The sequence below is a fragment of the Vicugna pacos genome, chromosome X (assembly GCF_048564905.1).
Source record: "Vicugna pacos chromosome X, VicPac4, whole genome shotgun sequence".
Taxonomy (NCBI): domain Eukaryota; kingdom Metazoa; phylum Chordata; class Mammalia; order Artiodactyla; family Camelidae; genus Vicugna; species Vicugna pacos.
The window spans coordinates 63,700,274-63,726,391 of NC_133023.1; the positions used below are offsets into that span (position 1 = coordinate 63,700,274).

The following is a 26,118-nucleotide window of genomic DNA, read 5'->3' on the forward strand; positions in this document are numbered from 1 at the left end:
AGGGGTGGAGACATTGCACAGTGAGAAGCACAGCCTAGGAAGGCCACTGAAGACAAACTCTCACAAATTTACTAAGAGTTGATCATTGTGATCTTCTTCAAAACAAACAAATATTCTACAGTCCCAACATTTTAAAAGAAAATGTTTCCAAAAAATCATGCTCTTGGTGAAAAGCCTAAGAATCCTTTGCCTAGCCCTAGAATCTGAAGTTTTCTATATTTTTAAAAAGTTTTATATCTTTATGCTTTATACTTAAGTCCTTGATCCATTTTAAGTTAATTTAATATAACATGTGAGGTTTAGGTGGGGGACCTTTCTTTCCTTTTTTTTTTTTGCCTATGGAATTTTAATGATTCCAGCATCGTTTGTTGAAAAGCATATAATTGCCTCACTTAATTGCTTTTGCACCTTTGTAAAAAAATCAATTGGGCATATTTGTGTGCTTTGGGTTCTGGATTCTCTATTCTATTCCGTTGATCTGTATGTCTATTCCTCCACTGAATTTCATTTGTTAATATTTTGTAAGAGTTTTTTTGCATGAATATTAACATAGGATTTTGGTATGTAGGTTTTTCAAAACTGCCTTTGTTTTTGATATAGTAATTCTAGCTTCATAAAATAGGTTGAGATATGTTTTAAATTACAAACTTAATTTAATTCATTGAGTAGTTATAGGACTATTCAAACTATTTCACATTGGGTAAGATACGGTAATTTATGTTTTTCAAAGAATTAGTCCATTTCATCTAAGTTGTCAAATTTATGTTTGTACAGTTGGTTGTTGTATTCTCTTACTATCTATACAAAGTCTGTATTTGTATCCTCTCTTTAATTTCTGATATTAGTGTCTTCTCTTTCTCATTGGCAGTCTTACCAGACATATGCCAATTTTACTGATGTTTCCAAAGAAATTTCTATTTGTTTCACTGATTTTCTCCATTGTTTCTCTGTTCTAATATCATGTATTTCTGCAGTCAAATGCTCTACCACTGAGGTATACCCCTGTGCCTTGTATTTCTGATCTTGTATTTATTATTTCTTTCCTCTGCTTGGGTTGGATTTATGCTCTTCTTTCCCCAGTTTATTGGAGTGGGAGCTTTGATTATCGATTTGAGACTTTTTCTCTTTTCTAATGTATGCATTTAGTGCTATCCATTTCCCCCTGAGCACTTATTTAGCTGTGTCCCACAAATTTTGGTATGTTGTATTTTCATTTCCATTCCGTTAAATGATTTTTAAAAATTTCCCTTTTGATTCATTCTTTGAATCAGGACTTTTTAAAAAAATGTGTTAATTTATGTGATTGCAAATTTTCCTATTATCTTTCTCTTATTGACTTATAGTTTGATTCTACTGTGGTCAGAGAACACACTATATGATTTCAGTTCATTTGAACATGCTGAGGTTTGTTTCAAGATAAGGTCTATTTTGGTATATGCTCTATGGACACTTAAATCTGTATTCACCAATTGTTGGGTGGAGTGTGTACAAATGTAAATTAGATCCTATCGTTGATGGTGTTGTTGAGTTCTTCTACATCCTTGCTAATTTTGTCTTTTGTTGTTCAATTAATTATTAATAGAGTTATGTTGATGTCTCCAACTACAATTGTGGATTTTTCTATTTCTCCTTTAATTTCTATCATATGCTTTGCAGCTCTCTTTTTTAGGGCATATACATTTCGGGTTGCTGTGTCTTCTTGGGGGGTTTCTACTTTTATCATGGTATCATTCCCTATTTCTTTGCTCTGAAGGATACTTTTTCTTTTCTTTTCTTTTCTTTTCTTTTCTTTTCTTTTCTTTTCTTTTCTTTTCTTTTCTTTTCTTTTTTGGTGAGAGCTTTATTGAGATCATTCACATACTATAAAATTCAACCATTTAAAGTGTACAATTCATTCATTTTGAGTAGATCCGGAGTTAAATAATCACTACAACCAATTTTAAAACACTTTCATCACCCCCAAAAGAAGCTCTATACCCCTGGCAGTTATCCCCATTCTCCTCATTTGGGTTCTGGACCCAGTTCCAATGGGTGTGTGTGTGAGCTGTTCCCCCATACATCCAACACGTGGTTATTGTGACACAGCCTGGATATCTTACAATTGAACTCAATTCTGACATTGTCTACCCAGAGACTGAGTCAGAGTTCACAGGCTAAGGGCTCAGTTCTACAAGACTGCCCTGTCCTGAAATCCCCCACTTCAGAGGACAGTCGTAAGCCCAGGTTGTCACCTGAGCTTCCGACTCACCGGCTATAGATCAGAGGTTCCACCGACCCCCTCCTTGGGTTCAATTAATTTGCTGAAGTGGTTCAGAGGACTCAGAGAAACATTTACTTACTAAATTACCATTTTTAATAAAAGGAACAGCCAGACAGAAGAGATGCATAGGACAAGATATAGGAAAAGGGCGTGGAGCTTTCATGACTACTCCACATGCCCCACTCTCCCCAAATCTCCACGTGTTTACCAAGCCAGCATCTCTGAAGGATACTTTTTTTTGATATTAATATAGCCACTCCTGCTTTCCTTTGACTAAGGTTTACATGATATATTTTTTCCATCTTTTTACTTTCAACCACCTATATCATTTTATTTGATGTGAGTTTCTTATAGACAGCATATGGTTGGGTCATTTTTAAAATCTACTTTGTCAATCTGTTTTATTATTGGTGTATTTCTAATTAATGATATGTTAGGGCTTAAGACTACCATTTTACTTTTTGTTTTCTCTTTGTTCTATCTTGTGTTTCCCTTTTCCTTTTCCAGCATTACTGGGGTTACTTGTACTTTTTTATATAATTACATTTTAACTTACAGCATGATTGTATATCTTTGTATTGCTTTAGAGGTTGCTCTAGGTATTACATTATATATACAAAACATGTGACAGTCTACTGGTGGTGTCATTTTAGCAGTTCTCATAAAGTATAGAAAACTAACTTCCTACATCCCTTTATCCTCCTCCATTTATAAGTGTCTTAAGTATTTCCTCTACCTATTTAGAATCACATCCAACAACAGTGTTATTATTTTTGCTTCAACCATCATACATAATTTAGAAAACTCAAGGAAAATGAATGTCTATTGTATTTATCTATATTTTTGTTGTATTCTTTGTTTCTTCCTAGTGTTCATTTATATCTTTTCCTTTCTACTTAGATAAGGGAAAACAACCTTATCCAAAGACTTTTAGGGTAAGTCTCCTGGCAACAAACTCTTAGTTTTCCTTCATCTGAGAATATCTTGATTTTCCCTTTATTCCTGAAGGCTATTTCACTGGGTATAGGATTCTGAATTGACAGTTCTTTTCTTTTAGCACTTGAATAATGTGTTACTTTCTTCTGGAATCCATGGTTTCTGACGAGATATTCTTGTCATTTGAATTGTTTTCCCCCATAGGCAAGGATGGCATTTTCCTCTGGCTACTTTCACATTTTTTTCTTTGTTTTTAGTTTTCAGAAGTTTATTTTGTACCCTAATGTGAATTTGAGTTTATTCAGTGTGGAGTTTGCTCAGCTTCTTGAATCTACATGTACAAAAATCCTGTTTGTTGGCACCCAAGAGCATAATCCTTATTACTGCTGGTTGACAGTATTACAGGTCCTCTGAGAGGCCTTCTCTCATACTTCCCTTGCTGGTTGGAGTAGGAGTGCCTCATTTCTATTTTCCCACATGGCCTTCACAGACACCAAAAGGGAAGTGGAGTTGCCTTGTTACTGCTGGGTGATGGTGAAAATCCTAACTTTCCACTGTGTCTCATCTGACATTACTCCAATGTAGAGGTTGAGGGATTCCTCTTTACAGCCATATGTGAGTGGAAGTCCAGCCTCTCCATCACCCTTTTATGGTCTCCACTGACACTGGAGGTGGGAGATGTTCATTACCACTCAGCAAGGCTGAAAATCTTATCTCTCTACCCTAAATTCTTTGAAACCATCTTGGAAGGGAATTTGGGATGTCTCATTATAACCTAGGGAGGATAGAGTCTAGGATCTCCACTTGGCTTTTGCTGGCAGGGGTAAGGATGCTTTTGCAGCTATTCTTGTGCTGTTTGGCTGGAGTAGAGCAGTTATTGTCTAAATTTTTTCTGTCTTGCTAAGATGCCCCTTTTGTGGTACTTTGGCTATAGAGAGCAGGCTTTTCTTGGGACATTTTTCCCTTGCAATCTTGGGCATTTGTGAGTTTCTAGGTTCTTCCACACTTAGTGTGGGATATGTGAGGCAAAAAGAAAATCCAGGTAACTCACTACACTGTTCTACAGGTCCGAAGTCCCTAGCTGATTTTTCTCCACTTGTTCGGAGTCATCTTAAGTTTATCTTACATGTAATGTCCAGTGTTTTCAGTTGTACTTAGTGGAAGAAATAGTGAAAACTACATCTACTCCATCTTTCCAGAAGTGGAGATCTCTCTTAAATATTCCTTTCACATCTGGTTTGGTTGAAGACTGTGCTGTCGTTTTTTGAAGGGGTGGGGTGAGGTATTATCATGCTTTCCTTGGAAAGCTGGATGAGGGAAAATGTTGATTTAATTTTCAGATTGTTATTCTATGACATTATTTCCATAAAATGCTTTAATTCCTCTATGGTGCCATGGAAGATTTTAATCCTCTATCAATAATAATTCCCTGATGTTAGTGAAAAATCAACTACCAATGCAGAATCTGAAATTTATATTTTAATAGCTGGTATACAATGTATTCTGATTTTTTTCCAACACTTTTATATTACTTTGAAGGGCTGAGTAAATAAACTGAGTGGCTTAGAGAAGGGAGTAGGGTTTTATATTTTATTTATTCATCTAGTTAAAGATTATAATTTTGGAACAGAAAGCAGATTTGGGGCAGCATCAACTGTTTATGCCAAGGGTATCAATAAACAGTATTTCAGTTATTGGATTATAATCTACAATGACAAACAGATGGACCACGGACTGAATGCATTGCAGGAAGAGTACATTTAGTAGGAGATTGACAAATCTGGTCAAAATTCCTTTAAACTGAAATTTGAGGAAAAGACAATGCCCAAATTAAAACTGAGTAACATAGAAGATATTGCAAGTGAATTCCAAGTGATTTTGAGGATAAGACTAAGGAGTTTGGAATTAAACATAGTATGTTTATCATTCTTTGTAATATGGGTAATGACTCATGTAAACTTAAGAATTTATGTAACGAAGGAATTGGGTCCCCACACAAAACTATATCATTAAATCATATGAAGAATAGGTTCAGCTGAAAGAAGTAGTGATACTAATATTACATTTATACTCAGCACCATATTCTTAGTTTTGGAAAAGACTTTAAGCATCATTCTAAATCCCTATTCAATTCTTGACCATCTCTTTAAGAAGACAAGTGGTCATCAATTTTCATTTGAATACTTCTAGTAATAGACAACTAATCTCAAGAGACTTATCTGTTGTTTATTTTTTACAGCTCTAAGGCAAAACAAACACACAAACAAAAAATGATGGCAGTTGTGAGACAAAATATGTGGGTAATAATCAAAGGAGAGAGAATCCTAAATGAAGTTTTAGTAATACACTAGAAAGTGGTCATCCTTACCAAAGGCATTGGTGCTGCTTTCCTAATATCCTTAAAACAGATTAAACAATAGACACAAAGGAAAGATGTAATCCTGACAGGCTCTCACCTCCCATGAAGACTTCAAACATTAAATCTCATTTTTGACAAGAACAGTGCTCCTAAAAATTCTTTACTTGACCTGCTGAAAATTTCACCTTTCAAGAAGACAGAAAAACACAAGAGAACTGCTATTCTAAGTTAAGTTTTGATCAACAGGGAAAAACAGCTTGGTGATACGAAAGTAATAGAAATCTTGAGAAAAAAGGATCATATTATGTTGAAATTTGTGATAATATATGAAGAGGATGATGGCGATAGTCATGGACATAACCCAGACTTAAGAATAGTCAGTTTGAAAAAAGTCATGTTATATAGGTGTAATCCAAAGAGTATAAAATGAAATGAATATAATACAAACAATGCAATAAGTAACCTAGAAGAGAGCCACTTAAAATAATCCAAAATTTAAAAGGATTTGATTGCTGAGAGAGAGCTTACTGATGAGCCTTAATGTAAACAAAATGACATAACTAAAGATTAAAGAAAATAATCAAGGATTAACTTTTTGAGTGCTACAAATCTGTAGTCATGGTTTAACCAGACTATATATGAGGATGAACCAAAGTCGGTATAAATGCTAATGACAAAAATAGGGGTCTTCTTTTATTTTGGTTTGTTTTAAAATTAAAAGAAAAACGTTAAAGACAGACACATAGTTAAAGGAAGATTTTATGATTTTAAGAAATGATGGTGAGAAAACAAAATTGCTTAACTCACATCTTGTTTCCATTTTGTCCACCAAAGAGAATAAGCTTTTCATTGGGAAGCTGAGGTTAAGCATAGTTATGGAGACATGAAGAAAAATAAAGATAACACATAAAAGTACATAAATAAATGTAAGCCTCAAGCCTCGAGTGATTTACATTCCTTGGCACTAAAATAACTTCCAGATGTGACGACAAAATTATCAGTAACCCATGAGAAATTAGAGAAAATAAGAGAAATTATGGAAAACAAGAAAATTAACAGAAGCCAAGAGTTGTCAATATGGTCTGAGTATTTAAAAAGGTAGGAAGAAGTGGATTCCAGAAATCATAAACTAGTAGTACACTTTAGATCCCTATCAGTGTTCAAAAATAATTTAACAAAAAATATAACACATTTAATAAGAAATTATGGGTCTTTGGGAGGCAGAGTTTGTTCACTAAGAACAAGTCACGCTAATTTACTTTTAATAGGGTTGTTAGAGTTGGAAAGTCAGAGTTGTAGAAATTGTGGATCTCGATTTCAGCATAGCATTTGACAAAGTCTCTACACCTTAGTGAAAAAAGTGCATAACTATGGGCTGAATAATAGTTTTATTATGTATTTCTACATCTAGTTAAAAAAATTGAAGGGTTAATGTGAACCTGGAGGAAGTCGAAGTATATTACAAAGTAAGGTCTTAGATTTACCATTTGTATGACTACAGACTACGGAGGAGGAGGAGACAACCCGACTAGAAGGTAGTTTGTGAGAAGAAAAACAATCCTACCACTGCCAAGTATAAGCTAAAAACCTGACCTAGCTAGTAAAAAACTTTAATGTCATTCTACTCTGCAACGAAAGTACAGAATCTAGACAAAATTAGTAGTGGGCACATCTGGGTACTTACTCCTGAAACAGATACTTTAAGAAGGTCAAGGAAGAGTGGTTGTGCTGGTAAAGAAACAGAAAAAAAAAAACTGTCATATAAGGAACAATCTAAAGAACTGTAATATTTAACCAGGGAAGTAGTAAAGACCTAAAGTGGGGGTGGAGGAGAACAATGCAAACATTATTTTTAAATACTTGAAAGGATTAAGTGATTTGGATGAGAAAGTATATTTATTGTTTGTTGATCCTAATTTCACCCAGAAGACTAACGCATAGAATAGTTATAGGGAAGCATTGTTTGATTCAATATAATGAAAACTTCCTAATAATTACAACTGTCTGAAAATAAAGTATACCATCATTTCAGGCAGATAAGTTCCAAATCACTGCCACTTATCATCAGTTACATAAGGTATGGGATAAAAAGTACGCACAGAAAGGCTTACATCTTAGCTAAGGTGGAGTTGGTTGATGATAGCATTATGGGCTAAGAGATCAGATGCTTAGTGACCAGCAGAAGGACAATACAAGAATTTGAATGAGAGATTAAGGTACTTCCTGCTGGTGCTAATCATTGAAAAGAGCAAACAATCCAAAGGTTAGGAAAAAAGATAAAAGTGAATTTTCTGTGCACTTTAGCCTTAGAGTTGCTTAATTGATATTTGGAAAACTTTTAACAGCTGGTATATTTTCCCATTTTGCAACACTATTGAGACACAAATTAGACTGAATATTAACTGTCCACAATTAGGAACAAAGAACATCAGAACTCCCTAAATTCTTCTGAGAGTGTATCCTTGAATTATCTGATGTCTAGTTCTTATCAAAAGCTTTGCTAAGAGACATAATATTTAAGGAAGATAGGATAAAGGACATGCTATCATCCTTTTTTTTTTTTCGTACTAGAACATTTTAAACCTGGACTATATTGGGTTAGCTCCCAAATAAATACTTCACTGTAGTTCATTGTTATGGGTTATGTTTTATCATTTTTTATAGGTTGATACAGTCGTCCCCCCTTATCTGCTGGTGATATGTTTCAGGACCCTCAGTGGATGTGTGGAACCACAAATACAGAATCCTATACTTGCTATGTTTTTTTCCTATGCATACATACCTATGATAAAGTTTAATTTATAAATTAGGTACAGTAAGAGAATATCCAAATTGTCAGCATCACTGCTTTTGCCCATTGGGGCCATTATTAGGTAAAACAAGGGTTACTTGAACACAAGCACTGCAATACCATTACAGTCTATCTGATAACTGAGGTGGTTACTAAGTGACTCATGGGCAGGTAGCATATACAGTGTGGATATGCTAGACAAAGGGACGATTCACTATCTAGGCAGGATGGAGCAGGATGTACAAGATTTCATCATGCTACTCAGAACAGTGCACAATTTAAAACTTATGAATTGTTTATTTCTGGAATTTTCCATTTAATATTTTCAGATGGTGGTTGACCACAGGTAACTGAAACCAAAGAAAATAAAACTGCAGACAGGGGAAACTACTGTAAAAGAAACACCCTTATGAATAACAGCTATTGTTTTTGCTGCCTAATACCATTCACCTTCTGGTAACCATACCTTGATTTAGATCTGTCTCTAGACCATGCTTTTTTCACTTTCCATCTATGTATTCCTGGTGAAGTCCCCTCCTGGCCACAGAGGTGTTCATATGAATCAGGCTGGGTCATTCAGATCATTACACTCACTAGGCCATAATGCTAATTTGGAGGTGAGCAAGTAACCTATTTAGAACCAATAATAGGAAATAAGATTTCTGTCCAGGCTTACCAATTTAGCAAATAAAATACAGGATGCCCAGTTAATTTTTAGTATGAGAGTGTCTCCTGTAATATTTGAGACATATACAGAAATACTCATTGTTTATCTGAGATTCAAATTTAACTAGGCATCTTGTATTTAACCCAGTGACCCTACTTCTGCCAGGACTTCAGCACTGCTGCTGTCTCCTAGTGGATGTTAACAAAAGAGGCTTGGCACTTTGTAGACAATTTGCCCTTGTGTGAGAACTGAGAATTAACCCCCAGGGAAGAAAGCAGGGTCAAGAGATGGAGTGAAAATGAGTTCTGACAACATTGTTAGAACTTTGTATCTAGTAATCCCTGAAACTGGTCTACCTCTGGAGTTTCTACTTATATGACATAATATATATCTTTTGTTCATTTCAGCCAGTTTTAGATGAGTTTTCTGTCACTTGCAAACAAAACTGCTAACAGAAAGTATAGTTTTCAAGTGAGAGAGCCCAAAAATACAGAATTGGTTGACTTGAGCAAAGGTACAAGACTAAGGATTCCTCTATCCTGAGCTGGAAAATTGGCAATCTCCTTGCAGGACATTTGGTCCTGTCTAAAACATCCATAAGATATTTAGTTTACACCAAAAGTTCCTTGATTTATTTGGTCTTGTCCAAAATGATTTGGCATGGACCAAATATACTAAGGTACATTTTGGACAGAACCAAATTTCAAGGACCTTTTGGCATGGACCAAATGTCTTATGGGTGTTGTGGACAGGACCAATATGCTTTATGGACATTTTGGACAGGACCAAATATCTGCTGACTGGCAATCTTTGTTATGTAGTGGCAAAAGAGACGGTTAAAACATCACCTGTTTTAGGTTAAGACTCAAAAAGATGAACCTATCAAGGCTGCAAAGTTAAGGGACTAGATATGAAAAGCTTTGGATTTTGGAGCATGATAGTTACTTTTTTTCACTCTGGATAAGGTCCTATAAAAAACAGAAGCTAAAAGTGGCTTATTTGAAAGCAAAGAGGGAAGAAAATCCAGTCTTCCTAAAATACCTTTCTTCCTTTAACCAGAAATTGGAATGGCTGTGTATCATGTAGTATTAGATCCTGGTAAGGCTAGGAGAGCCAACTCTCCTGCTCCAGGTTAATGATCAAAAGGGTAGGGTGTTGGAAAAAAATGGGAGATAAAATTGGAATATTAGAGAAACAAAATCCCTAGGCCTCTCTAAAATATTTCCTGTTCCTGAGCTCTTGAGCTCTCTTTCTGAAAAAGGCAACAATTATCCCTATTATGCCTCTTCACTGAGGTTATTGTTTTGGATGGTCAGAGATCAAAATGGAGGACACTGAATTGACAGCGGGAGGGATGAAGTTTTTGTTGAGAAATGGAAATTCCCAGGATATATTCTATGTTCAAAGATTATGACTCAAGAAACTCTCTGGGTCTGATTACTAATTCATGGTGTTCAGCAAATGAAAATAACTGAAAGTATGCTAAACTTTTAAAAGTGCCATAAAATCAGAGTTCCCAGGCTTCACAGATAAAATCCTGTGCTTATTCAACCCTAAACCAGTGGTTCTCAAACTTGAGCATGTATCAGATTGCCTAAAGGATTATCTTGTTAAACCACCAATTGTCAGGTCCCAGCTCCAGAGTTTTTGATTCAGTAGGTCTGAAGTAAGAGTTCAAATCTGCATTTCAAATAAGTTCTTAGATGATAAGAATGGGAAGAGGGGGCTAAAGCTGAATTGAATTTAAAACAAATAAACCCAAATGAATCTCAAATGAAAAACATAACCACACTAAAGAGCAACAACAAAACTTAGTCATAAGTCAACCAGCACTCCTACCTGCACATCACCTGGAGTTCATGGTCTAGAAAGTGTATTACTTAAGTGAATGAGAATTTATGTATTCTTTTTGGGGAAGAGTGGTATGTGCATTTTATGTAGACACAGGCATTTTAAAAAAGTGTGTATATGGGAGGGATATTGGGTAGCCAAAAGGAGAACAGCGGACATGATTTGCTATGCTGCATCAATTTGACCTTATTATGGTTACATACATTTCCATTAGAGGGATCACTCCTCTTCCCATTTCCTGTTCAAGTATTTTCTCTCTGAGTTGCCTCTAGTCCCAGGAGCTAAACATGAGAGAGGAGGTAGGCTTTGGACCTGTTGCTGCCATCCTGCCATCATGTAGAGTCTGAGCATGGGCCAGCACTGAAAATAGATCTGAAAGATGGAGAAAAATATCCTCATGATATTGCCTAAGACATGAATCCAATTAACAAATCCCCTTTGTTTGTTTAAGTCAGTTTGAGTTAGGTATTAACACTTGAAACTAAAAAGGTTCCTAATGGATTTGCTGCAATACCACGATTAAAGACATTATTTAGTTCAATGCCTCATGTAAAAGATTATCTTATGTTAAATGCTTTTAAAACTTTAGCATCAGCAAAAATGTATCTCTTGCAGAATTGGCATGCTTCTTGTCACATAATTATATAATCTGCTGCATTTCTCTTCTTGTCTTTCCTGACAAGAAGCTCACAGCTAAATTTAATGCTCAATTATATTATCTGTTAGCCGTGGCTTTCAGCATGCTTTTCTTATAATTTTTCACAGTTTTGTTTTTGTGTTTCAATTTTAACAGCCTTACTACATACATGTCTGTTACTATAAATAACCTTGAATCTCTTTTAGAAGAAGGATGGATAAAATTAGTGTCTGGCACAAGAACACAATATACATCTGTTAAGTAAAAAATGCATCTATTAACAAAGATAATGTATTTTTGTCAGAATCCGAATAATCAGAAGTCAAATACAGTAGCTTACTTAAAAATACTAAAAGAAAATCTAAAATATCTATGTACAGAAAATATAACAAATGTACCTGAGAGTCTTGAAGCAGAAGGAAAGAGAAAGGTCACGCTTGGCTCCTAACCTGTGCTTACGTAATGAGGTGAGGCACAGGGATGACGAAAGAGAGATAAAGGAAGAGAGGCTGTTGTAGGCTTGAATGGAGTAGGTTCTAATTCAGGAAAAAGCCAGTAGTACAGACTGGGATTTCAAAATTTGTAGATACTGACAGGCATATGCAGAATAGATAAACAAGATTATACTGTATAGCACAGGGAAATATATACAAGATCTTGTGGTAGTTCACAGCGAAAAAAATATGACAATGAATATACATATGTTCATGTATAACTGAAAAATTGTGCTCTACGCTGGAATTTGACGCAACATTGTAAAATGACTATAAGTCAATAAAAAAAAGTAAAAAAAAAAAGCCAGCAGTAAAAAGAACATAAATTCTAATTTCAAAAATAGGTCCCCAACATTTTCAATCTATTTCTCCAAATAAAGAGGAAGGAACTGGTGGAATCATAACAGAAGTAAATTGTGGTCTGCTTCTTTTACCCCTCACCCTACCCTCTAAGACAACCTAAGAAGATTAAATCAGGTTTAGCCTGGTAGGACTAAATTATTTGAGGGCCCCACTCAACAAAAATGCATTCCTTATCTCGGTAGCTAATGTTTAAAAGGCAAATGCAGAATGAAGTAATACTTTAGTGGAAGACTTGTTTAAGTATTATGATGTATAAATAATGATCAGATATTTTACTAAGGGTTTGGGGAGATGTGGAATATAAAAGAAGAAAAAGCAGAAGAGAGATGAAAATGAGGTGGCTGGTGGGAAAGCAATTTTTGCAGACTTTCCAAAGTTGCACTAAGGTCTATCCTATATAAGAAGTTGAGAAAAACAGAAGAGGTACATGGAGATTCTAATTGCCGGGTTCCAGATGTATTTCTGAACCTCATATGAAATTAAATTTCTATATGTGTATGCATAGCTGCTATCACCTAACATGGCCTATAAATGTATGATTGCTTTTTTGGGGGTAGAATTTCTATTATTCTAATTGATTCTAAGCTTAAAATAAATTTTCCATTACTTAAAGATTAAGATTTTCATTTGTCTTTACTGCAAAAAAGGTTAAGTTATCATCTTAACTTAAAGGCAAATACATTCTCCTGATAAGTCCTAAAAATATTTTAAGCTCTTCATTTTCCTGACTTCCTTGCCTTATAAGAACATTAGAAGAGTGATCCTAAAGTGAGAAAATATTACAGTTCAGGAAATATCAAGGTATATGCATAAACAAATTGTCTTTTGAAACACTTTTACAACTGGCACCTGAACAATCTGTAGAAACTTTCAATGAAATATGAAAAGTAGATGTATGTGTTTATAAAAGTAGACATAATTTTATATCCATAAATGATCAAGCAAGGTCAAATATAAAATGTTAGAAAGTTGCAGCCTTTTTATTTAATACCCAGAGAATGCCAGTAATTTAACATGATTCTTGATAAGTGTTGCCCACAGAGTTTAAACAAGAACAAAAATAAATAAAATTTCGATGTCATCTTTGGCATGTTATAAATTCAAAATGACAGCCATTTCTTTAGCAGCACTATGAGGGACAAAAACATTGTAGAATGCACTACTGGATTTGATCTTACATGAAAAATGTTGTACAATGAAATCTTTAATGTTGAAAGGAACAGTGCTTTAAAAAATAATTATATAATAAATGATGGCATAAACTTCATAATGTAGTCAGAAAAAGACAATACAGTTATCTGACTATTGGGGACCTTTTCTTTCAATTGTAGCTTTTAAGTTTTAAAGTACATATGAATCAAATTTACACACAACTTCTACTTAATGCTGTTTCTGTCTTGAGAAGTGCAAAAAAAGTCAGCAAATATATTTTCTATACCAGAAAATAAGTTTAGGAATCCCAAAGTGTTTCAGAGGTGTTGGCAAGGCTTTTTCTTTTTTTTCAATGTGGCTTTAGAAAACTATGCTCTCCTTGCATAAACCCTATGTAACTCATAACTTCCAACACTACTTACTGTTTCAAAAAAAAATCAAACACAGAAAAACCACATTCTCCTTTTTTGTACTGTGGAATTTAATGTAAAATAAATTCTCATTTCCAAACCATGCTGCCATTTGGATATTTAGATAAAGTTTCTTATATAACTTTAAAAATGGTCGTTTGTTGCTCGACTGCTTTCGTGATGTTAAGAATTTTATCATACTAAAAAAAACACATTTTTTTGCTATAAGTCTTATCAATTTCAGAGAGACTGAATATGAAAAGAGAACTCAAATGTGACACCTGCGCAGTATTAGTTGATAAGAAAGAAAAAAAGCAAATAAATCTAATTGGTCACATTATGACAATTTATTAAGAAACTAAAGGACTTAACACATTCTCTAGAACTGTCCCACATAAAATTAGATGCTTAATAGATATCATAGATATCTTCTGAAGAGTAAATTAGTTCATGTAATTAGACAAATAGAATGAAAGCAAAATAGTCATCCAAAGAAGCTCCATTGTACAAGGTTTAGAAATGTGAATATAAAGCAATAATGTGGCAATCATATATATATATATAAGAGCAAATCACATATATATATATGTGTGTGTGTATATATATATATATACACATATGTGTGTATATATATATATATATATATATATATATATATATATTCCTAAGCATTTAGCTAAGATTTCTTGTTGGTCAATAAACTAAAAGGTACATAATTTGTGGGTTATTACGTAAGTAAGCAATCTTGAATTTCTGTAATTTAAAAATTATTTCCTTTGTGTTTTTCTTCATATTTCAAAGAAACTTATGCCTATAACTTAGGGCTTACTATACTTTCAAGTATTAGCAACCAAACTGAATATTAGATGATCAAGCATTATCATTTCATTCAAATTATATGGCCTTCACTATACTGTATGACTAAAACAAGAAACAGTGCATCCATGAGTATAATATGTTTACAAATAATCACTATCAATGACACTACATTCTTGCATAGGAAGGCAGATAGCACAGTACTGAAATTTTCTGTTAATTTCAGTAATCATTCATTTTGAGATACATGCCAAAAATACCTGAATGAGTTTTGAAATGTAAGAAATTGTTCTAAAGGAGTTTAATTGTAGTTGACCAATCTATACTTAATATGGCTTGCATTCTTGTTAAGAAATCACATTCTGATAAACAGGCTCTCTGTGTTCTGAAATCTAGACAAAGGATCTGGAGACTTTGACTACACTGATGGTTTGCATTCAATTTTTCTGTGCTCTTGTTTCTCTATCAATAAAATAGGAATAGGGGCTGAGGCCAGGGAGATTCCTTATGTTATATGCACTATGTACTATGATAAACAAGAATACCAGATAAATATGGGCTTAACAACAACTTCCTCCCTCCACACCATTCTGTCACAGAAGTTCACTGTGAAGTTCATTCTGATTAAAAAGCTTGGAAGTTTTTAAAAGAAAATGTAGATTGAGAAGTAGCAAGGAAGCTGTGCAAAAAAAGAAAAAACAACACATTTTTCTGATAATCTGATCCTAGGGCACACTGTATAAATTTCTTGCCCAAAATATCTTCCCTGAGAATAACTGAACTTAAAATTATTCTCACCTGTTTAGACTGCCTGAAAATGCAGCAACTAGAAACTCATCTGATTAATGGACATCTTCTTTGAAAAATGCCAATTATCTATTCGCCACTGACAGAAAAATGTGAATTAATTTGAGATAGCTTTCCTTTTGCCTTTTTTTTTTTTGCTGAAAATAGCTGCTCTGAAAGAATGAAGTTCTGATTCAGGGAAGGAGAAGGGTGGGAGGTTCTTTTGGAGCACAGACTCCTTCTGGAGGAAGCTTTAATCATGGAGTCCTCTGTGAAGTACTCAAGTAGGATAGCATGTGGGAGCTGGAAAGCCAGGAGAAAGAGAATGTAGAGAATACCAAAGACATACTTTGCCTAGTTTAAAGCGTAAGCTTTTTAGTTGATCTTAATGCCAAAGTAAGTGGTTCTTTTCCTTCTTCATAAATGAAGGGCCTCTTACTGTCAGGAAAATACTATTCAATCAGTATAAATAAGTTTCTGCGGGAAGTACTATTATTTTAACATGATGTTTCAAAGAGAAGACATTACAAACATCAAGATTTGAGTTGCCTATACATATGAAATCCCTTTGGGCTAACTAGAGGTGCTATCAAAATATTTGACTATGTTTAATTACCAATGGCAATACATTACAAAAATCAATGGTTAGGCATTCATGAATCTAAGAAAATAGGCTAAAGTTTGATTTTCATAAAAGAATTAAAACCATTATTGTTTCCCACAAAATCACCAACACAAGCACTACACTTAAATTTTCTTACAAATGGTTTCCTGAGTTTATTCATGATAATATGTGCTTTAGGACAAGAGATAGTTCTGTCTATCTGGGCAAACCTGGTGTTTTCCCTTTGAGGAAAAAAGATACAATATCCTCTCCTCTCCAGAACAATAATAACCCCAAACTGTGCTATCATTAAATACTACCAAGAACCATCAATTAAAAAGAAAAACAATGCAAAATAAGTGTTCACAAATCCATCAGAAACTACAGTATTGTAAAGTCTCATAGAAAGGATTTGTTTTTACTGGTTAGGCATTTATAGAACCCCCATCAAAAATTGTCTCATTCATTTCTGATTTGTTGTTCTAAATTAGTTTCAGCCAAAATGGACATGATTAGGCATCTGTACCTGGGTTCGTTCTACAGAATGAAGGTGTAATATCAAGCTTTCCCTTATAATAGGTTGCCCCCTATTACTGTTGTTAAGCTACCATATTTGAATTTTCCAGAAGAAAACTCTCACACAATTATTGGGAAAATCCACTAGCATATATGTGTCTTTTCCACATTGTCAATCCTCACTTGAGTGATACAGAATCATGCTGTTCATTACTTAGTTCTGATAATGTTCCTTTCATGAAAGGACTGTATGACATAACCTTTCAAAGAAAAATCATTGAGAAATTAAGATCATCTACTTTTAAAAACTACTGATTATGGAAAAACTGAAAGTTATTTTGTGATCATTTTTCATTTTCCAACTGCACTTACTCTAATTCTATTAATACAAAAGCATAGATGGAAATAGTATCTTTGTTCTGAAAAGCTGAAGACCAAAATCATACCTCTGACTTTGTCATACCAATTCTGATAAGAAGACATAACAGCACAAACAAGATAATGACAAGATGGGAATAAGTCAGAATGTAAGGACATAAATTGTCACATGCAAGTACTTCTAGTAATAAAGCAAAATGAGAAAATAAAAAGCCAGACTGGGGCATAAAAATCCAGAAGTTATGATCCCAGTTACACTTCTAAGTAATGTTTTCCATGTAACATTAGATGTTTTTAATGTCTTTCACTTATTGCAAAAAGACACCTCAAAATAAGGATACATACTTTTATACATCACACACAAGAAACAGATCTTTGTGCATGGAATATATATCACTTACATTATAAAGAGAATTATGTATAGTTTCTTTTATTATATATGCAAGTTACAAGTCTCTTTCCCTAAACTGTATACTTCAGCACTCACTAATCACCTCTCTCTCTGAATTAAGCAAAATAAAATACACAACAGTGTATAAAGCACACACAAGTAGATCGCTTATATTCACTAAACAAAAGTGTAATATCCTCCAGTTTACATTCATGAATTCTTTCTGTCAGTAGCAGTAGCAGTAGCAGCAGCAGTAGTAGTTAGTAGTAATGGTATTTTCTTCAATAACACAAAAAGATTCCCAAAAATTCCATAATTTAGATAAAACAATACATACTATGCAGTGGTTCTGAATCATAAAATTTAATAATAGGACCAATTTGGCCAGATCTTTTTTTCAATGAATAAGATTTTAAAATGTGTTCAAATTTTATGTAGATCATTAATATTACCGCCTATTTAAAAGGACACTTTATCTTATGGAAGTATTACTATTATGTATCATTGTCCAAAGTTAACCGAAATGTGTTACAATTATATTATGTGTGCTAAGCCCACAAGTCCACTACAGTAAAATTTCAACTATATGACCAAAGGATTCAAATTAGATTAATATGCTACACTGTAATTCAAAGCACATGAAGTCTAAAAAACAACAGTGTAGTTCATTATAAACGGGACAGATGATGATTAAATCCAATTGGTTAACTTGAAAGTCAGCTTACATAACGCCAAGGAAGTGCCAACACCATGTACTTTATTTTCAAAGGCTTAACTATGACCTATTTAGTAGATTACAACACTAATATAAAGCCTTTGGCTAAAAAATTCTTCACTTGTACTACAATTCCATTAGATGTAACATTTACAGAAGCCTTATGGAAACCTTTATTTCTAGATGAGGCCACTTATGGATAATATATAGGTTTGTATGAACACATTATCTGTGATTTAATTCTTCTGTAAAACTTTGGCACCAACCATAACAGGAGTTCACATATTAGCACAAATGATTTTTGCTGTGGCACCAAACTACTGTTTACATTTTAGTAATTACAGAGTCAAATGAATGGAGAACTTTGGTTGTACACAATAACAAGCTTCTACAACACATTTTTGTTTTTCTTATTAAAAAAATCTATCCTTTCAGAATCTAATGTTAAAAAATACCGACACTGCTTGGAATTATACTATTACATTTGCATCTTGATTCTTGGTAATGATTCCGCAAACCATTATTTTACAAAACCAGAAAAACTATTAAAGTAACTTTATTTGAAAGGAAGAAGTTAGTGTGCAGAAGAATTGTTAGGACCTTGTAGACACCAATTATATACTTAAATAAACAAGTGGACACTGCTGAAAAACAACATAGTATGAATATTGTGGACCTGCATATGTTTTTTACCTCACTCCCCCTAAAAAAAGGAAGCTTAAACAGAATATTCAAGTAATGTAGCACAAAACAATGCCTTTGATATAAGATTAGACAAAAAGCTACACATTTAATTTTCTCTTCATCCAGTTTGCCTGAAGAACACTGAAAATCTTACAGGCCAGTTGATGTTCGTTTTTTCATGCTCCGTCGCTGAGCTAAGCTTGAAGCAGCAACAGGCTCTAGGACTGGTTGAAAGGTCTTGCAAGTCAGAGCAGAGTATGTGGCAACCACTGCTCCCTAAAACAATGAGAAATATCACAAATTGAATAACAATCTCTGGAGGTTAAAAAAAAAAAAAACTTCCACAGAATATCACAAGAGGTTTAACCAGAATGCAACTTTTTCCCCCCAGGAAAATAACTGAGAATCCTTATCTGTGTATTGATGCTCCCTTGATTAATTAACACCTGATTACTAGTATATTTTTATTTCAATAATTATGTTTCTCACAAATTTTTAAACACTAAAATTATTATTTTTATCAGTCTTTCATAACTCATCTACTTTGCTTTTAACTATTTTTAATTTTAATTTTTAATAGGAATTGTATATATTTAAGTCATACAACATGTTATTTTGATATACATAGTAAAATGATTACTACAGTCAAGCTAATTAACAATTTGTCCTCACACATACTTCTCACTTTTGTGTGTGATGAGAACACCTAAAATCTACTCTTAGCAAATTTTCAGTATTCAATATAGTGTTATTAACTATAGTCATCAGGCTTCACATTAGACTCTCTAGACTTATTCATCCTACATAAATATAACTTTCTATGCCTTGACCAACATCTCCCCATTTTCCCATCCTCCCTGCTCCTAGTAACCACTGTGCTACTCTCTGCTACACATTTGATTTCTTTAGATTTCATATATAAGAGAGATAATGTGGTTTTTTTTCTTTCTGTGTCTAGATTATCTCACTTAGCATAATGTCTTATGGGCTCATCTGTGTTGTTGCAAATGGCAGGATCTCCTCCTTTTAAAAAGCTGAATAATATTCTATTATATATATTTCATATATATGTACATTATACATATAGGATTCCATATATATATATATATATACGTACACACACATACACACCACAATTACTTTATCCTCAGAGATATTTGCACTCCCATGTTCATTGCAGCGTTATTCACAATAGCCAAGATATGGAAACACCTTAGTCCATCAACAGATAAATGTATAAAACACTAAAATTTAAAATCTAGGTTTGAAAACAAACTTATGGTTACCAGTGGGGAATGTGGGTGCTGGAGGGATAAATTGGGAGTTTGGGATTTGCAGATACACACTACTATATATAAAACAGATAAATGACAAGGTCCTAGGGTACAGTACAGGGAACTATATTCAATATCTTGTAATAGCCTATAATAAAAAAGAATATGAAAAGGAATATATATATATATATATATATATATATATATATATATATATATATATCTGAATCACTATGCTGTACACCAAAAATTAATACAAAATTGTAAACTGATTATACTTCAATGAAAAATACAAAATAAATAAAATCTAAGTTCAATGTCTATACATATGGAAACTTTCACCAAATACATAGGAACCAACAGTAATCTTTTGTTTCTATATGAAACTTGCACTTAGACTGCTTCAAGTCCCAGTGTCTTTTAAAAGCAAGTCAAATACAATCAAGAAATTTTTCTTTATCATTAGTAAGGCAGTAGGTAAAGAAGGTTAAGAGGATTCCATGGTTGTTATTTAAAAAAACAAACCAAAACAAAAAATCTATTAAGATACCTTTAAAAAATAAAGATATTTTAAGGTAATTATATGTGTCATCAGTGAACGGCATGCAATGGCTTTATTAGGTATCGAGTATTTAGAAGGTGCATAAAAGTATGTTTGTTTTACCTTAACAACATGTGATGTATCATTTCTATTTGGCTGATCATTTGGCAATTGATCTCTGTGGGTTATCCACGAGTGTTTTAATACTTGTTCTGTAGTGTACCGCTGATGTGGGTCCATATGTAGCATATGAGAAAGCAAGTCCTAAATTAAAATGAAAAAAATATATATATACATATATGAAACTACATAACATGAAAGGTTTAGTAAAATATACCATTTCACGTTTTCTGAAAATATGAAAGCATCAATATCTTTGCAATCTGTTTTATATGACCTACCATTAGGGAAAACAAAACCTATACACTGCAGTTAACTGTTAAAAGAGAATCTTGAAACAGATTTCTCTATATATAAGTACAATAGATAAATTCTTACTTATCATTCTAAAGTCAGGGATACCAAATCTGTGGACTGGTAAGTGGTTAGTGAGAGAGGAGGGAAATGTAAAGTAGCAGGAGTTACACTGGAATGTGCTAAATTGTCAAGAGGAGAAAGTAATTACTGATCTTTGCTGGTAATCTGGATCCCAAATTATAAGAGTATCTGTATATAGATACAACATGGGGGGGTCTCATGTTGTTAATATACTCAGTAACTGGTGGTTTACTGTATAAAATACTAAAGAATGCAAAACATAAGTCCAAGATTAGCAGCTGATGGTTAGCATAGCAGTGGTCAGAACACTGTAAGTTTTTCATCAGAGTAAATGTGAATATGCTTATTTTCTCTATGTTGTAATAAAAACTTGTAAATGTAATATAACTTCATAGTAAAACACAACTTTAAATCTATTAAATGATGTAACAATTTTAAATAAACTATCTCTACCAAGCATCTTTTATAGAAAGGAAAATTAAACTTTCCTTAACAAGCATCTTCTAAAATAGAAATATATCATTTGTGAACTTTTTATCAATAGCAGAAGCAGTGAGAAACTAAAGACTCTACATAGCAACATCAGAATTTGAAGAATAGTGTAACTGGTTGAAACTATGTAGAAGAGTAGAACAACAAATCTAAAAAGTCTATTGGAAAAAGAACATATGCATAGAAACAAATTTAAAAATTTAAAAGAATATAACAGTGAATTACTTCAATAAAACAGACATAAATGATAATCATAAAAGTGATAAAAGTTCAACAGTCCAAGGATTTCTGTCTCTGGCTAAAATGTAAAACCAGGGACTGGATTCACTCACTTGTTTGAAATCAAGCCCCTCCAAAGGAAAAGATAAAATAAAATATAGAAAACAAGAGTTTTCAAGAGAGCAGATATTAGGCAATGAAGGAAAGTAATCCCTAAAAGATAGGAAACAAATCAAGTAAGTCCTATGATTGCCCCAGCCTAGAACCTTAAGAGAGTTTTCAGGATGCTGCACAGGTAAAGAAAACCCAGGCAGATTTCTTGAGTTAAGGAGACAGAACTGAGAGTCAGGGGAGACCAAGGCAGACAGAGTTAGCAGGAAAAACTAACAAAGATGTGTGAGGAGCAGAGAGAGAACTACAGAGATCTGTATGGGGTCTCCTTCAAGTGCTCAGCAGATCACTGACAAACCACTATATGGTGAAAAAAATAACAAAGGTCACGGGAAGAATGAACCATATGAAAGGATTAGAGGGAAATCGGAGTTCATGGGGTGAAGAATACTGCCTGTTCCCACCAGCTATACTGGAAAACATTATATTCACAGAGTATTTGGTGGAGGAATTGAAAGAAACCTGCCTGAGTAATGAGTAACCCTAGATTAAACAGTTTTGCTCCTGTCTAAAAAATCTTAAAAGGAAGACCCAAAAGTAACAAATTGTTTCCCCTAACTTAATTGTGGCCCAGAAAAAAAGCTCAAGAATAGGAATACAAAAGCATCCAGCACTCACCAGGGTAAAATTCACTATGTCAAGCTTTTTATCAAAAATTACCAGGCATACTAAGGAGAAGGAAAATACAATGCATAATGAAAAGGAAAAATCAATCAATCAAAATTGACCGACAACTGACACATATACTCAAAAGTTAAGTAGAGACAGAGAAGATATAAAAAAGACACAAATAAAACTTACAGAGATGAAAACTAAAATGTGAGACAACAAAATAAATCAAATAGGATTGATGGCAAATTTAATATGGCAGGTAAAAAGACTGGTGAAGGCATAGCAATAGATACATCAAAAAAAAAAGAGTGTAAAACAAACAAGCAAAGAGCAGAGCATGAATGAGCTATGGGACAACTTCAAGTGACATACAGAAGTGCAACTGGAGTCCCAGAAAAAAAGAGGAAAGAGAAGAAAAGAATATTTGAAGAAATAATGCCTCTAAAATTTACAAATTTTATGGGAACTATGAACCCACAGATCTAAGAACTCAATGAACCCCAAGTATAAGAAATAAAGAAAATTACATCAAAGCACATCAAACCAAATTGCTCAAAACCTAAGACAGAGAAAATTTTAAAAGTAACTATAAAAAAGAAAAAAAGGCATGTTACATATAGTGAAACAAAGATAAAAATAACAAACCCACAGGTATATGCACCAAGCTGCCCTGGGATACAACCCCACCCACCAATGGTGGGGTACCAGCCCTAGGTTCCCCCAAGCCTTGCAGATTGCCACCCTGGCTTCTGGTCCTGTCCCACTAGCAGGCCAGCACCAGCGCTGGGACTACTCAGGCTGGGCAACCAGCCATGCCAGGACCCAGCTCTGCCCAACACAGAGCCAGCAGCCACCACACAATGCAGGGCCTGGCAGCCAGCTGGGTTGGGGTCAGTGCTGCCTATCAGTGTGCCCATAGTAGTTGGCTCCACCACAACAGAAGGACCCACACAGCACACACATGGGGTACCAGTAGGACATATACCTCTGGTGACTTGAGTGGAGTAAGCTGATGGGCCCCATAGGATGGCTCCTATACAAGGCCACTTCTCCAAGATCAGGAAACAACTGATCTACTTACTATATAGAAATAAACACAGAGAACTGGGGAAAATGAGGAGACAGAGGAATATGTTCCTAATGAAGGAACAAGACAACACCTTAGAAGAACTAAACGAAGTAAAGGAGAGCAACCTACCCAATAAAGACTTCAAGGTAATGACCATAATAATGCTCAATGAACTTGGGAGAAGAATGGATGAACACAGTGAGAAGTTTAATAAAGAGTTACAAAACATAAGGAGGAACCAAACAGAGCTGAATAATACAATAAATGAAATTTTAAAAAAAGAGAAAAACACTAGACAGAATCGAGCAGATGACATGATAAAGAGAAATGGATCAATGAATTGAAAGACAGAATAGTGGAAATCACTCAAGCTGAACAGGAAAAGAAGAATTTAAGAAATGAGGATAGTTTTAAAGAGACTTCTGGGACAATACGAAGAGTACTAACATTCACATTACAGGAGTCTCATAAGGAGAAGAGAGATAGGGTTAGAGAATTTATTGGAAGAAATAATGGCTGAAAACTTCCACTACCTGGGAAAGGAAATGGATGTCCAGGTCCAGGAAGCAGAGACCGAAATAAGATGAACCAAAAGAGATCCACACCAAGCCACACTGTAACTAAAATGGTAAAAATTAAAGATAGAGAATCTTAAAAATGGCAAGAGAAAAGCAACTAGTTACATACAAGGTAATTCCCAAAGTCTTTCAGCAGAACCTGCAGGCCAGAAGGGAGTTCCACAATATAGTAATGAAAGGGCTGAAAGGACAAACCATACAACCAAGAATACCTGACAAGGGTATCACTAACTTTGAAGGAGAGAGTTTTACAGAGAAGGAAAAGCTAAGAGTTCAGTACCACTAAAGCAGCTCTCCAAGAAATCTTAAAAAGAATTTCCCTAAGTAGAAAAGACAAGACCAAAACTAGAAATATGAAAATTATGTAAGTAAAAATCTCATTGGTAAAGGCAAAGATACAGTAAAGATCAACCACTATAAGACTACTAGGAAGGTTAAAAGACAAAAGTAGTAAAATCATCTATATTCACATTAAACAGTTAAGCGATATACACAAAAAAGATGTAAAATATAATATTAAAAACATTAAACATAAGGGGTGATAAATGCAGAGTTGTTAGATAAGTCTGAACTTAAGAGAAAATTAACTATAAATGATCATATATGCTGTTAAATGACATCATGGTAACCATAAAGCAAAAACCTATAAGACACAAACACACACGAAAAAAGAATCCAAACATAACAATAATGATAGTCATCAAATCAAAAAAGAACAAAAGAAAAAAAGGAACAAAAAAGAATGACAAAAACAATCAGAAAACAATGAACAAAACAGCAATAAGTACATACCTACCAATCATTATTTTAAATGAAAATGAATGAAATACTACAGTCAAAAGGCACAGTAGCTGAATGGCTAAAAAAAGACAAGATCCATCTATATGCTTCCTATAAGAGACTCACTTCAGATCTAAACACACACAAAAAATGAATGTGAGGGGATAAAAAAGGTATTCCACCCAAATGGAAACAAAAAGAAAGCTGGGGTAGCAATACTTGCATTAGGTGAATAGACTTTAAAACAAAGGCTGTAACAGGAGGAAAAAAAAAAGGACATTACATAATGATCAAGGGATCACTCCAACAAGAAGGTGTATCAATTATAAATATATTTGCAACCAGTGTTGGAACACCTAAATATATAATGCAAATAGTAATACATATGAAAGGATAACTTGACAGTAACACAGTAACAGTAGGGGGACTTCAAATACCACATTTACATCAAAGGGCAGATCATCCAGAGAGAAAATCAATAAGGAAACACTGTCCTTAAATGACACATTAAACCAGATGGAAATAACAGAAATATACAGAACATCTGGTCCAAAAACAACAAAACACACATACTTTTCAAGGGCACATGGAATATTCTCCAAGGATAAATCACATGCTGGCCACAAAATAAGCCTCAATAAATTTAAGAAAATTGAAATCATCAAGCATATTTTCCAACAATGGCATGAGACTAGAAAACTAGAACAAGAAAATAAAGCTGCAGAAAAACACAGCTGTGGAGTCTAAATAATATGCACAAAACAACCAGTGGATCACCAAAGAAATCAAACAAGTCAAAAAATAACTTGAGTCAAATGGAAACAAAAACACAAAGATCTGCAATCTATGGGCCACAGCAAAAGCATTTATTAGAGGGAAGTATATAGTGATACAACCCTACCTCAGCAAGCAAGAACAATTGGAAACAATCTAACCTTAAACTTAATGGAACTAGAGAAAGAAGGAAAAACAAAACTCAAAGTAAATAGGAGAAAAGACATAATAAAGATCAGAACAGAAATAAATGAAGGAGATTAAAAACACAATAGGAAAAAAAAACACTGAAACTAAGAG

The 26,118-nt window shown here is 33.9% G+C and overlaps 1 protein-coding gene across 4 annotated transcripts in view; it reads right to left on the reverse strand.

Moving 5' to 3' along the window:
• Window positions 1-10,938: 10,938 nt before the first annotated feature.
• The window catches only part of RPS6KA6 (ribosomal protein S6 kinase A6), a 128,218-nt gene continuing 113,038 nt past the window's right edge, over window positions 10,939-26,118 (reverse strand). For 2 of the 4 annotated variants that reach the window (XM_072955839.1, XM_072955841.1), the window contains 3 exons: window positions 20,749-20,889; window positions 18,965-19,086; window positions 10,939-11,236 (listed from right to left, as the gene is read on the reverse strand). In XM_072955839.1, coding sequence (XP_072811940.1) covers window positions 11,197-11,236; window positions 18,965-19,086; window positions 20,749-20,889 — 303 coding nt within the window. In that variant the 3' untranslated portion in view covers window positions 10,939-11,196. Of the gene's footprint in view, window positions 11,237-18,896; window positions 19,087-20,748; window positions 20,890-26,118 lie in introns of those variants that run through there. The other 2 variants (XM_006218540.4, XM_031671561.2) reach the window with 1 other exon arrangement.